At 37.6% G+C, this 13534-nt stretch overlaps 1 protein-coding gene across 1 annotated transcript in view; it reads left to right on the forward strand.

The window, feature by feature from the left end:
• The window catches only part of opn4a (opsin 4a (melanopsin)), a 134585-nt gene that overhangs the window by 71255 nt on the left and 49796 nt on the right, over window positions 1-13534 (forward strand). The window contains exons 2-3 of the mRNA XM_051922668.1: window positions 6453-6598; window positions 11532-11665. Of these exons, the coding sequence (XP_051778628.1) occupies window positions 6453-6598; window positions 11532-11665 (280 nt within the window). The remainder of the gene's footprint in view (window positions 1-6452; window positions 6599-11531; window positions 11666-13534) is intronic.

Raw genomic sequence — 13534 nt, forward strand, 5'->3', positions numbered from 1 at the left:
AACCTGAAAGCAGGCTGGTAATGCTTTTGTAGGTAAATAATTGCATTGAGCACGGAAATTTTAAAAAATTTATTATGATGACTATGTTCAGTTTGGTAATAAGCATTTTAACAATGCATTAAATACTGGGTGAGGGTATTACATATTTAATTTTTGCAAACATTGACATTTGCTGGTAATGGGGGGCAGTATTCCACTTGGTCCTAATGTTGAGACAACACTGCCTATATGTAAAGTATTTTAAACAATAGAGTGACATCTATGGAAAAAGGAAAGTAACTGAAAAATGGCTTTTTAAAAATCAGATATCCGATATTAAGAAAAAATCATTTATACTATGAACAATACAATGACTAATAAGTTTTTTCCTAAATCTCGGATTTTCATAAAAAGTAATTTTAGTTCAATTATTTATGAATAAGAAAAAGGCACCACAGATGTGATGTTGACACTGAGGGTGTTGATGGAGAAGTATAGAGAAGGCCAGAAGGAGTTGCACTGCGTCTTTGTGGACCTGGAGAAAGCATATGACAGGGTGCCTTGAGAGGAGTTGTGGTATTGTATGAGGAAGTCAGGAGTGGCAGAGAAGTACATGAGAGTTGTACAGGATATGTACGAGGGAAGTGTGACAGTGGTGAGGTCTGCGGTAGGAGTGACGGATGCATTCAAGGTGGAGGTGGGATTACATCAGGGATCAGCTCTGAGCCCTTTCTTATTTACAATGGTGATGGACAGGTTGACAGACGAGATTAGACAGGAGTCCCCGTGGACTATGATGTTTGCTGATGACATTGTGATCTGTAGCGATAGTAGGGAGCAGGTTGAGGAGACCCTGGAGAGGTGGAGATATGCTCTAGAGAGGAGAGGAATGAAGGTCAGTAGGAACAAGACAGAATACATGTGTGTAAATGAGAGGGAGGTTGGTGGAATGATGAGGATGCAGGGAGTAGAGTTGGCAAAGGTGGATGAGTTTAAATACTTGGGATCAACAGTACAGAATAATGGGGATTGTGAAAGAGAGGTGAAAAAGAGAGTGCAGACAGGGTGGAATGGGTGGAGAAGAGTGTCAGGAGTAATTTGTGACAGACGGGTATCAGCAAGAGTGAAAGGGAAGGTCTACAGGACAGTAGTGAGACCAGCTATGTTATATGGGTTGGAGACGGTGGCACTGACCAGAAAGCATGAGACAGAGCTGGAGGTAGCAGAGTTAAAGATGTTAAGATTTGCATTTTGTGTGACAAGAATGGATAGGATTAGAAATGAGTACATTAGAGGGTCAAGTTGGACGATTGGGAGACAAAGTCAGAGAGGCGAGATTGTGTTGGTTTTGACATGTGCAGAGGAGAGATGCTGAGTATATTGGGAGAAGGATTGTAAGGATAGAGCTGCCAGGGAAGAGAAAAAGAGGAAGGCCTAAGAGAAGGTTTATGGATGTGGTGAGAGAGGACATGCAGGTGATGGGTGTAACAGAACAAGATGCAGAGGACAGAAAGATATGGAAGAAGATGATCCGCTGTGGCAACCCCTAACGGGAGTAGCCGAAAGGAGCAGAAGAAGAAGCACACAGTGCATCTGGAAAGTATTCACAGCGCATCACTTTTTCCACATTTTCTTATGTTACAGCCTTATTCCAAAATGGATTAAATTTATTTTTTTCCTCAGAATTCTACACACAACAACCCATAATGACAACGTGAAAAAAGTTTACTTGAGGTTTTTGCAAATTTATTAAAAATAAAAAAACTGAGAAATCACATGTATATAAGTATTCACAGCCTTTGCTCAATACTTTGTTGATGCACCTTTGGCAGCAATTACAGCCTCAAGTCTTTTTGAATATGATGCCACAAGCTTGGCACACCTATCCTTGGCCAGTTTCGCCCATTCCTCTTTGCAGCACCTCTCAAGCTCCATCAGGTTGGATGGGAAGCGTCGGTGCACAGCCATTTTAAGATCTCTCCAGAGATGTTCAATCTGATTCAAGTCTGGGCTCTGGCTGGGCCAATCAAGGACATTCACAGAGTTGCCCTGAAGCCAGTCCTTTGATATCTTAGCTGTGTGCTTAGGGTCGTTGTCCTGCTGAAAGATGAATTGTCGCCCCAGTCTGAGGTCAAAAGCGCTGTGGAGCAGGTTTTCATCCAGGATGTCTCTGTACATTGCAGCAGTCATTTTTCCCTTTATCCTGACTAGTCTCCCAGTCCCTGCCTCTGAAAAACATCCCCACAGCATGATGCTGCCACCACCATTCTTCACTTTAGGGATGGTATTGGCCTGGTGATGAGCGGTGCCTGGTTTCCTCCAAACGTGATGCCTGACATTCACACCAAAGAGTTCAATCTTTGTCTCATCAGACCAGAGAATTTTCTTTCTCATGGTCTGAGAGTCCTTCAGGTGCCTTTTGGCAAACTCCAGGTGGGCTGCCATGTGCCTTTTACTAAGGAGTGGCTTCCGTCTGGCCACTCTACCATACAGGCCTGATTGGTGGATTGCTGCAGAGATGGTTGTCCTTCTGGAAGGTTCTCCTCTCTCCATAGAGGACCTCTGGAGCTCTGACAGAGTGACCATTGGGTTCTTGGTCACCTCCCTGACTAAGGCCCTTCTCCCCCAATCGCTCAGTTTAGATGGCTGGCCAGCTCTAGGAAGAGTCCTGGTGGTTTCGAACTTCTTCCACTTATGGATGATGGAGGCCACTGTGCTCATTGGGACCTTCAAAGCAGCAGAAATTTTTCTGTAACCTTCCTCAGATTTGTGCCTCGAGACAATCCTGTCTCGGAGGTCTACAGACAATTCCTTTGACTTCATGCTTGGTTTGTGCTCTGACATGAACTATCAACTGTGGGACCTTATATAGACAGGTGTGTGCCTTTCCAAATCATGTCCAATCAACTGAATTTACCACAGGTGGACTCCAATTAAGCTGCAGAAACATCTCAAGGATGATCAGGGGAAACAGGATGCACCTGAGCTCAATTTTGAGCTTCATAACATAACAAAATGTGGAAAAAGTGATGCGCTGTGAATACTTTCCGGATGCACTGTAATTCTCCTACAAAGCTCAAAAATACTGTCACATTTACAAATATAATAAAAACAATAATCATATTCATGAGAGCAAGATTGTAGCATGAAATTCAGACATGTATCACTGAGATCAGTTCACATTAAATTGAAAACATCACACTTGTCATTCAGTCAGTCCAGGCTCATCTGCACATTAAAATTACTTTCTGATAATGTCCTTTAAACCCATCTGTCAATCAGTAATATTTTATAAAAAAAAATGTCTACCATGTTGTTTTTTTCATCAGCAAAAATGGTAGCGCCGCTGCCTCACAGTTAGGAGACCCGGGTTCGCTTCCCGGGTCCTTCCTGCGTGGAGTTTGCATGTTCTCCCCGTGTCTGTGTGGGTTTCCTCCGGGCGCTCCGGTTTCCTCCCACAGTCCAAAGACATGCAGGTTAGGTGCATTGGTGATTCTAAATTGTGCTTGGTGTGTGTGTGTGTGCACGCCTTGCGGTGGGCTGGCGCCCTGCACGGGGTTTGTTTCCTGCCTTGCACCCTGTATTGGCTAGGATTGGCTCCAGCAGACCCCCATGACCCTGTAGTTAGGATATAGCGGGTTGGATGATGGATGGATGGAACTTGCAGTGACATAAAATAGCTTTGAAAGTATAAAATCCTGTATAGGGTACTGCAAACTGCGTTATAAGGCATGGGGCTCCAGTCCAATACAGGGAGACAAACTGCTAGTCTTCTATGAAAAGTCTCCCTTGAACAGAAGAAACATTTTCCAAGTAACACCAAAGACATGTTAAGGAAGACATGAAGAGCAAGATATACAAGTTTGAGGGTGTACACAATTACCCTAAAATGTACATATTTTAATTGACAGCTAATGAGTTAAACCCTAAACTGACAAGAATGATCTCTGACTTAACCTCTCTGCTCCAGAGAGAAACTGTTCATTTTGAATTTCCAACAACAGAGAACAAATCCATTAATGACTGATGCTTAAAAAAGGAACAAAAATCAATGATGTATTTCTTTATAAAGCTATTTACAAGAATCAATTGGAAAACATCTCAGGACAAGATCATTTAAATGTTATTAGTGTCTCTACAACTAAATCAATTAATCAAAAAGAAAACATTTTCCATTCATCTAATATCAGCCCCCAATTTAGAAAGACAGAAAGAAAACTGCTAACACTACCAACATTTCCCTGCTCTAGAACCCCAGTAAATACCCCCAGTTCCCAGCGCCCTTTCCTTTGACCCTCATTTGAAAGTGTTCAGTAAGCTTCAGGATTCCAGGCATTAAATTCTTAGTAAGAGAGAAGATTTTATTTGATGACTGATTCACAGAGGATAATCAGTAAGGCAACTTCACTGCTGTAGATAAGTCAGAGTATACTTATTATATAGCTGGCCACTCTGACTAGAATGAATTGTCTTGATTAGATAACGATGTTAACATCATTTGCATCATCTTGCATAATATCACTGTCAAGTATATTGTAGTCAACTGTCATAAATGCAGTTAGGAGAACCAGTCCATGTATAACTATAGCCAAAACAATACAATACACAGGTCATGTAAGAATGCGGTCATACTGTACCAAGACGTTTGACCAGAACAGGTCAGTCACAGAAATTTAATGATGTGGTCATATGTTTAATGAGATAATAATATTGGGTAAATTGCAACCAAGGCTTTGGCATGTCACTTATAAAGAAACATGGAAAGTGAAGGCAGATGATATGATAAGAAATATGCATGTTATTCTTTATTATGCAATGTTCTAAACGGGCATTCAGGGTACAAACTATCAGTTAATATTTTCATGTATGATGTCCATTTTCTGCTTGTCAAAGTCCTCACAATCTAATAAACCTTTGAAAGGCAAAATTCAAATGAAGGATGAAGGGCATTTTAAACCATGTAAAATTCATCAGCAATTTAAGAAACCAACCCAGGTCTCGGATTAGTTTTTTTTTTCTTCATTTTCCCTACTGGCCTTTATAGACAGCTTGCAATTTCCAGGTCACTCGCTTCAGTGATTAAGTGAAAAATCAATTCCTTTTTGCAGGATAGCAGCATGACTCTGTGACTGACTTGTAGCCTTGCTGAAGATGTATTCCTCCTGTTGCGTCAACCCTCTGTCCTACTGAGCTGCATGCTGTGAGAATGCAACATAACTGCTTACACATTGTGTTTAACTAAGTGTGACCCTTTAAGCATCTTTCTACTGGATGATGGAACTATCCTGGATTGCTTTTGTTATACTGTATATGGATGAACCTGGCTTGAAATAGTTCACTTTAATTTTCTACCATTGTAATGGCAACAACGCAGAGGTGGTCAAATATGCAAGAGATGCGGAGATAACTCAGGTGTTGGTAGAAAGGAAACAAAGAAAAAAAAACACAATTGAGATTTGTCTGCAAAACAATAGGATAGTGCATGATTTTCCTAAAAGACATACAAAGATAAATTGATGTGCATCGTCAAAGCTCTATTCTTTTGGCCTCCTACAATTATGACACTAAGCTACAAGATGGCTGCTGGCAGCCGCCTAAAAGGAGGTAGATAGCATCGTTTTTGGTAACATAACATTGCATTCTCATTTTTCATTCTCCTCTTAATCCAATTCAGGGTCGTGAGGACACAAGAAGCTATCACCACACCACTGTGTACAAGGCAGTAAACAATCCTAGACAGGCAGCCAGTCAATTGGAGGTACACACTTGCACTCATACAGAGCAAATTGGAACTACTCACCCATTAATATAATCTGCTCCTCTTTGGGGATGTGGCAGAAGTATAGGAGGGTGCAGAGGATAACATACACAGACTCAGTAAGAACGTGCAAATTCGCTAACACTACCCACTGCTCAACACACAAACAATCACAATTTAAACAAATTTGGCTACAGGTTATAAAGCACCAATAATGCAGGACACAATGAAAAAAATGTATATTCATAATGAGAAATTTCAGTAGATCACAGATTTATTATATTTTCTATACATACCTGTATGGCAGTTAGTAAACCATTAATAAAATCAGTGTAGTTTTAGTCCCCAGAAAAAGACAGCAGAAAAGAGGGAGACAGATGACCAATATTGTACTGTATTTTGAAGTGTTAGAAAAGGTCAGTGGTAATGACTGGCCAAGAATGTGTACAAAAACATACAGGTTGAACACTGTGTTAATGTGTTGAGGTGGAAATGGATTGATATATCATTTTTAAAGTGAAAAACATAAAGTGGACCCATCCACCTATACATACCATTGTTTCTGATTCCTGCACGTAAGATTTGAGGGGTGATTCTTGGTTGCAAGCCTCTTGTAGTGCATTGTACAGTACATGTAAACATACCCCGTATAGCTTTCAAGTTTCTAATGTGAACACCTTAAATTAATTTTAAAAATGTCTCTGCTTTGCCTCAGGAGGAAACATTACTGACTGCAGGTCCACGACTCTTCCCTACAGTTGATGTTCCAGACCATGCTCACTATACCATTGGAGCTGTGATTCTTGCAGTGGGCATCACAGGCATTCTGGGAAACTTACTTGTTATATATGCATTTAGCAGGTATGTTGTCCACAATATTGTCTCTGACCTGTATCATCTAAATATATGAATGGTGGTTACCTGATTAAAACATATGCATTATCTTTATGATCACAGTGTTTATGGATAGAAATAACTTCTCATAACTTTTCATAATGTTGTAATAGAAAAAGCAACTTCAGAAATAGGCAGATGGATTACAATGACTTCCGATTTAGAAAATGTATACTGTAAATAGCTTAACATTCAGGTACATTTGGGGACTTAGTTAACTGATTTGAAAGAGCTTTACATTTTTAGGTACTTCAAAGAGTCAGTTATTACATTTCTGTTTGTTAAACAATTTTGTAACAGTAAGTCATATTAAAAAATAACAGTGCTAGCCCAAATGGGTTTGATGTGGCTCAATAGCTTTCATAGACAGCAAATTCCAAATCACATGATGTAAAAATGACTGCAGTGTTATTGTTAATTGTTGAAATACCTGAAGAAGAGTTAAAATCTCTGTTGAAGTCTCAAGGTAAAATTGATGAGTTGCTTTAGACCATGATTAAGAGCAGGTCCGGAAATTTGCTGATAAATGATAAAATACTGAATCATTACAATGTGCAGATAATTTGGCTGTAAGGTTGATTTTAGTGTAAGACATCAAGCCCCCACTCCACACAAAAGTAGCCAGAGCCAAACTCCAGACTTAGAATAACACTCCATTATTCATCCAAATGACAATGCTTGTTTATATTTATAGGATATCGAACACAATTCTTTAACTTCATTCATTGACTAGATAGAACATGCTACATAATTTACACAACATAATTTGCTTTGGGATTAGCATGTTGTATGAGAAGAGCTACAAAGTGGGGCAAAACACAATAACCTATACAGACTCTGCATTCAATAAGAAAACACTAATAGTAAAACCTCTCAGCACAAGCTCTTCAATAGCATGAATTGGGCAGCCTTCCTTCCCGACAACTGATCACAAAAATCACAGTCACCAGTGCGTTGTTCTTGCTGAAACTGCCCTCACTAAACCTGAAAGTGCGGCTCTGAATTTTGATAACATGCAAAATACAAGGCAATAGCATCTGAAACTCACAAGCTGTGCAGTGAAACAGTTAGTTGAACACGAGCAATTCTGTAGAACTACGAACAATGATGTAATAACACCTACATAAGAAGTATTTGTAAAACCCATTCTTATTTTTTATTTTTTGAATGCAGTGTTTAATTAAAATATTGAAAAGTCTGGTATTTTTCAAGTCATGGTATATATTAATCATCCAACTTAAATTATATTCTAAAGTATATGTTACAAATTTTAAACAATAACTTGCCTGCTCTTACATTTTATATAGGGACTACTTGGTACCGGGGTCCTAACATGAATAAAAAAGCATTAAAACTAACAGAATATGTTAAATTTTAAATTAATAAAGATTTTCATTTTAAACAACATGCCTTCCAAGTTTCTGAGGCATACTTGTGACAACAAAATGAAATAGGAAACAATACATTTTATCACAGATTCCTGGTACTATTTTGTTAAGATAAGAATGTGTCTTTTGCTCGCTTGTATGCTTGCATTGGGGGTCATGGGTGGAGTTATGACAACTCACCCCCTTCGCTAAGCAATATTCTGTTTATTATCCTACTTTTACTTCTGTAATTATGTTTGGATTGTAACAACACACAGATGCACACACAAGTCATATGAAAAGTTCATGTAGACCCTTGCACGGTGAGGCAGGAAATGGCATCTCTGTACTACCAGCCTATTTATGTTAAAACTTGCGTATTAAACTTACTAAACAGCTTGATTAAAACTAAATGTATGCCTATAACGTCTGTTTACTTCTTGTCACTTGATTGCATGCTATGTGCCTGCTTAATCTTTCTCTCGCTTGAGCACCAAAGTACATGTGTGTATTATACTGGCGGGTGCACTCAATACCTTTACAAAATAATGAAACAAGCTTCCATATGGTGGAAAAATGTGAGTGCTTGTGTGACTTTTATCAGTAATTACTGTCTGGCTGTCTACAAAATAGAGACAGCAATTCACATATGGGAATCAACATTTCAACAGTGTCAATAACGGCACTTGTTGATGACTTTCTGAGGTGAATCTACTCCCCTGGCCCTGAAAGGTGCCGCAGTAGAGGAAAAGCAGTAAAGTGAAGCACACAGCCAGTCTTGTTTTAAAATGACCGAATCCCACAAAAATGTTTGCTTTTTTTCATTCTTAAAACAACATGGATGTCATGTTTTACAATATATGTGCAATCGCAAGACACGGATCAATAACTTTTTTATCTTAAAAAATGGACATGTTTGATATATTTTAATGCTTTTTTCAGGTTGGGAATATAGTACCCTTTAGCTTCAATATAAAATACAAGAGTTAACTATCAGTTTTTTAAATTTATAAAATATGCTTCACTTTAGAATGCAAATTCATGCAACAAATGAATCTATACAATGATTGTAAAGAAATAACAAAAATTATCCTTTAAAATTTGTATTTTCACATTTCAAACATGAGCAGGATCATTTGTGTTCTTTTTGCACAGCTGAAGGAAAGTCTGTGCATCTCTTTGTTATTTTTATGTTTTCTAAAGTATTTTGGCCAGATTTGGCAACTTTGTATGTAATGACTTAATGGTGTATTATAAATTTAAGGACTGTGACATTTAATTGTATTGTGTAATAAAAAATATGGAAAAAGAATATTTAGTAATTATATATACATTAATTCCTGCGGTGGGTTGGCACCCTGCCCAGGATTTTTTCCTGCCTTGTGCCCTGTATTGGCTGGGATTGGCTCCAGCAGACCCCCGTGACCCTGTGTTCGGATTCAGCGGGTTGGAAAATGGATGGATGGATATACATTAATTTTAGGTAAAGTTCATATTTATAAATCAAAATGGTCCAAGAATACTCCCTCTTTGGGTACCTTTGATGGTAGTTTTCAGTGTTCTATAAAAGTTATAAAAAGCTGGAAAAATGCTAAAGCAAAGAAAACTTTTGAATTATGCAAAAAATATTAGGTACATGTTTAATGTGTTAATCTCCTTTGTTTGAATGTTTACATAAAACCTTTGTAGAAATCCTTACAATTAATAAAATAACTTAATACACCACAACATTTTAGCCATCAACATTAACTCTGTTTAATATCCTTACTGTAGGCTAACACAACTAGAGAAGACATAGAGAATAATTCATAAATCAGCTGTCCTACTTTACAGAGACTTTTGTACTGCTTCTGTCTTGCTTAAAAGGTGATATTTCAGGGTCCCACAATACTTACCAGTGCACCTAGATTCACTTAACAAGACTAAGCTTGTTTCATTTTCATGAGTATCCACTGAACCTAATAGGTATGTTTGGGTATCTACATGTGAGTGTAATGTACTGTAAATACTGAGCACAAATTTGTTTACTTTATGCTTACAGAGAGATGATTACATAAATAATTTCCTCTTACATTAATTTCTAGCTAAGGAAAACTTACCTCAAGCAGCAGGAGTAGTGAACTGGTGTAGCAGTGGTTTGGCTTATACCTTTGAACTTCCCCTGGCATTTGACTCGCTTTCTGTGAGATTCATTTGGCCTTCAGGGGCAGATGTTAGATGAGTAAAAGGAAAATGTACAAAATATAACCCCTCTCAAGGTAAATTTGAAACAGTAAACAAATCTGTAACTGAAGTCATGCAGAATGTTTCACAGTTTTAAGATAGACAAGTTCAAAAGATCACCAAAGCTTTTCAAAGGGAAATTTAGAGATTTCAAAAACTTGTACAGCATGCTGTGTCAAGATCTCAACAAAAACTGAACATTCTCAACAAATTTCCTAGAAGAATAAGTGTGAAATTTGAACAAGATTACTTAACTTGGAGCCGAGTTGCTTAATGATGTCTGACTGACAAACAGAAAGATAGACAGACAGACAGATATGGCAATAACAGTAGGGTCTTTTCATGTTATATGTGAAAGCACCTAATAAGCAGTGGCAAAAATAATTCTTATTTGCCTAAAAAGGCCATATACAGTAGAAAAGGCTATAATACATGGGGACATGCATTTCAACATGTCTTGAATAAAATTTTGTAATTCATTTGCAGTTTTTACAATCAAGACAAGCTGCATTTTAACATATTACGGATGCACCCTATCAGGGTGAGGAGTATTTCAAGGTAAAAATGGCTATTGCATAGTGGCATCCAAAGATATAATTATCTTGGAGTTGATCGCTGTCACACTATTTATTCATTTATTTATTCCATGAGGTTGGTGACACAAGGAACAGCAGCTTAACGACCATTCCGTCAAAGACAATATTGTTCAATTTTGACTCTTTCAGTAACTTCCATGATGTGTCTACTGTATACTGTGTATTGTGCCTACTATTTTACATCATAGATAGATAGATAGATAGATAGATAGATAGATAGATAGATAGATAGATAGATAGATAGATAGATAGATAGATAGATAGATAGATAGATAGATAGATAGATAGATAGATAGATAGATAGATACTTTATTAATCCCAAGGGGAAATTCACATACTCCAGCAGCAGCATACTAATACAAAAAACAATATTAAATTAGAGAGTAATAAAAATGCAGGTAAAAACAGACAATAACTTTGAATAATGTTAATGTTTACCCCCCTGGGTGGAATTGAAGAGTCGCATAGTTTGGGGGAGGAACGATCTCCTCAGTCTGTCAGTGGAGCAGGACAGTGACAGCATTCTGTCGCTGAAGCTGCTCTTCTGTCTGGAGATGACACTGTTTAGTGGATGCATTGGATTCTCCATAATTGATAGGTTGAGAAAGCTGCAGAAATTTATGAAAGTTATTAAATATCTAAGCTCAAATGATTTGTCAGAATTTGACAGGAAACTTGGAAATAAAAGTTTAAAGCCTTGATTATCTCTTTTAGATGTCGCAGTCTGCGCACACCAGCCAACATGTTTATCATCAACCTGGCTATCACTGACTTTCTAATGTCTGTAACACAGGCCCCCATATTCTTCACAACAAGCCTATATAAGAGATGGATATTTGGTGAGAAAGGTAAGAGAAAATAATTTTCAAATATCTTACATTATGTTTTTGTCCAGTAACCCACTCGTTCTCAGAACTTCTTTTCTTCAAAACTCACAGGTCATTCGATATCCTCAGGGTGACATTCCTGTCTCTGTGTGTTTACTATGATGTACTCCTATTCAGATTATTCCAGTTATTTTCTGATGTAAAAGGTCATAAATTACCATTCACTCTCGGTACTCATATGAAGTTTGTTATGAGCTTTAGAGACTCAAAGCACCAATGTCACAATAATTGCTCAAGACTACCCATGGTTGGGATCATCAAAACCCAGCTGGCATCAAGGGCAAAAACACAGGATCTTTATAAATATTTACTTTTACAAAAAATGCTCTTAACAAAAGTTAACTCTATGGAGTACAAAACACAAAAAGGTATCAGAGAAGGACTTGAACAGAAAATATCACTATATGCAGATAATATGGTACTATATATATCAGACTCACAGCATTCCGTGCCTGCAGTCCTAACAGCACTGGCAGAATTTCAAAAGATATCTGGACTCAGAATTAATTATAATAAAAATGTGCTTTTTCCAGTGAACTCTTTAGCACACAACATCAGATTGGACGCCTTCCCTTTTATCATCGCAGATCAGTTTAAATACCTAGGGGTAAACATCACAAGTAAATATAAAGATCTTTTTCAAAAGAAATTTGCTGTCTGTATGGAAAAACTTAAACAAGACATGCATAGATGGTCTACCGTCCACCTCACTTTAGCCGGGAGAATCAACACTGTCAAGATGAATATCCTTCCCAAGCTTCTTGTTTCTATTCCAAAGCGTCCCCATATACATTAACAAATCATTTTTTAAGAAATCAGATTTAATCATAACCTCATTTATTTGGAATCTGAAACATCCACACATCCAAAGCGTGAGCCTACAACAACCTAAAGTAGAAGGTGTCACGGCACTACCTAACTTTCAATTTTATTACTGGGTGGCAAATATACAAGCTATAAAAACCTGGACAATAACACAAATAGATGAACACACTCAAGCTTGGTCTGCAATAGAAATAAAATCCTGTAGTACTTCTTTATATGCCTTGCTTTGTACCCCAGTAAATACAAGTTATCATCAATATACTAACAACCCAATTGTCCTTCATTCACTAAGAATATAGAACCAATGTAGGAAGGACTTCAAGATAGAGAAGCTTTTATCTGTTGCACCTCTACATGATAACCACCTTTTTCCACCCTCTCAAACTTACATAGTTTTTAATGTTTGGAAAATGCATGGGATTAAATCATTTAGAGAATTATATATAGATAATGTCTTTGTATCCTATGAATAATTACACTTCAAATTTAACTTCCCATCAAATCAGTTTTTCCACTACTTTCAAATTAGAAATTTTGCTAAATGGAATCTACCTAATTTTCCTCACCTCCCACCTATTTCTGTTGTAGAAGAAATACTGATCAGTCTTGAAGACTCATACAGCATTTCTATAATGTACAAAAACATTTTAAAGTCCCTTCCTTTCAAAGATTCCAGAGTACAGTGGGAAAAGGATCTCTTACTCAACAAGGAGTAAGAAGGCAGCCATGCACAGAATTCACTCTAGCTCCATATGCGTAAAGCATAAAATTTTTCAACTTAAAATATTTTATTGAGCACATCTATCTCGTTTAAAATTGTCCAAAATGTTTCCAGGGCAAGATCCAACCTGTGAATGTTGCAATCTAGCTCCAGCTTCACTGGGCCACATGCTTTTGGCGAGCACCAAATCAAAATTATTCTGGACCAACATCTTTAAATGCCTATCAGACAGCTTTGGTGTCACAATCACTCCTAACACATTAACAGCTTTGTTTGGTGTACTC

The sequence above is a fragment of the Erpetoichthys calabaricus genome, chromosome 2 (genome assembly GCF_900747795.2).
Source record: "Erpetoichthys calabaricus chromosome 2, fErpCal1.3, whole genome shotgun sequence".
Lineage (NCBI taxonomy): Eukaryota > Metazoa > Chordata > Cladistia > Polypteriformes > Polypteridae > Erpetoichthys > Erpetoichthys calabaricus.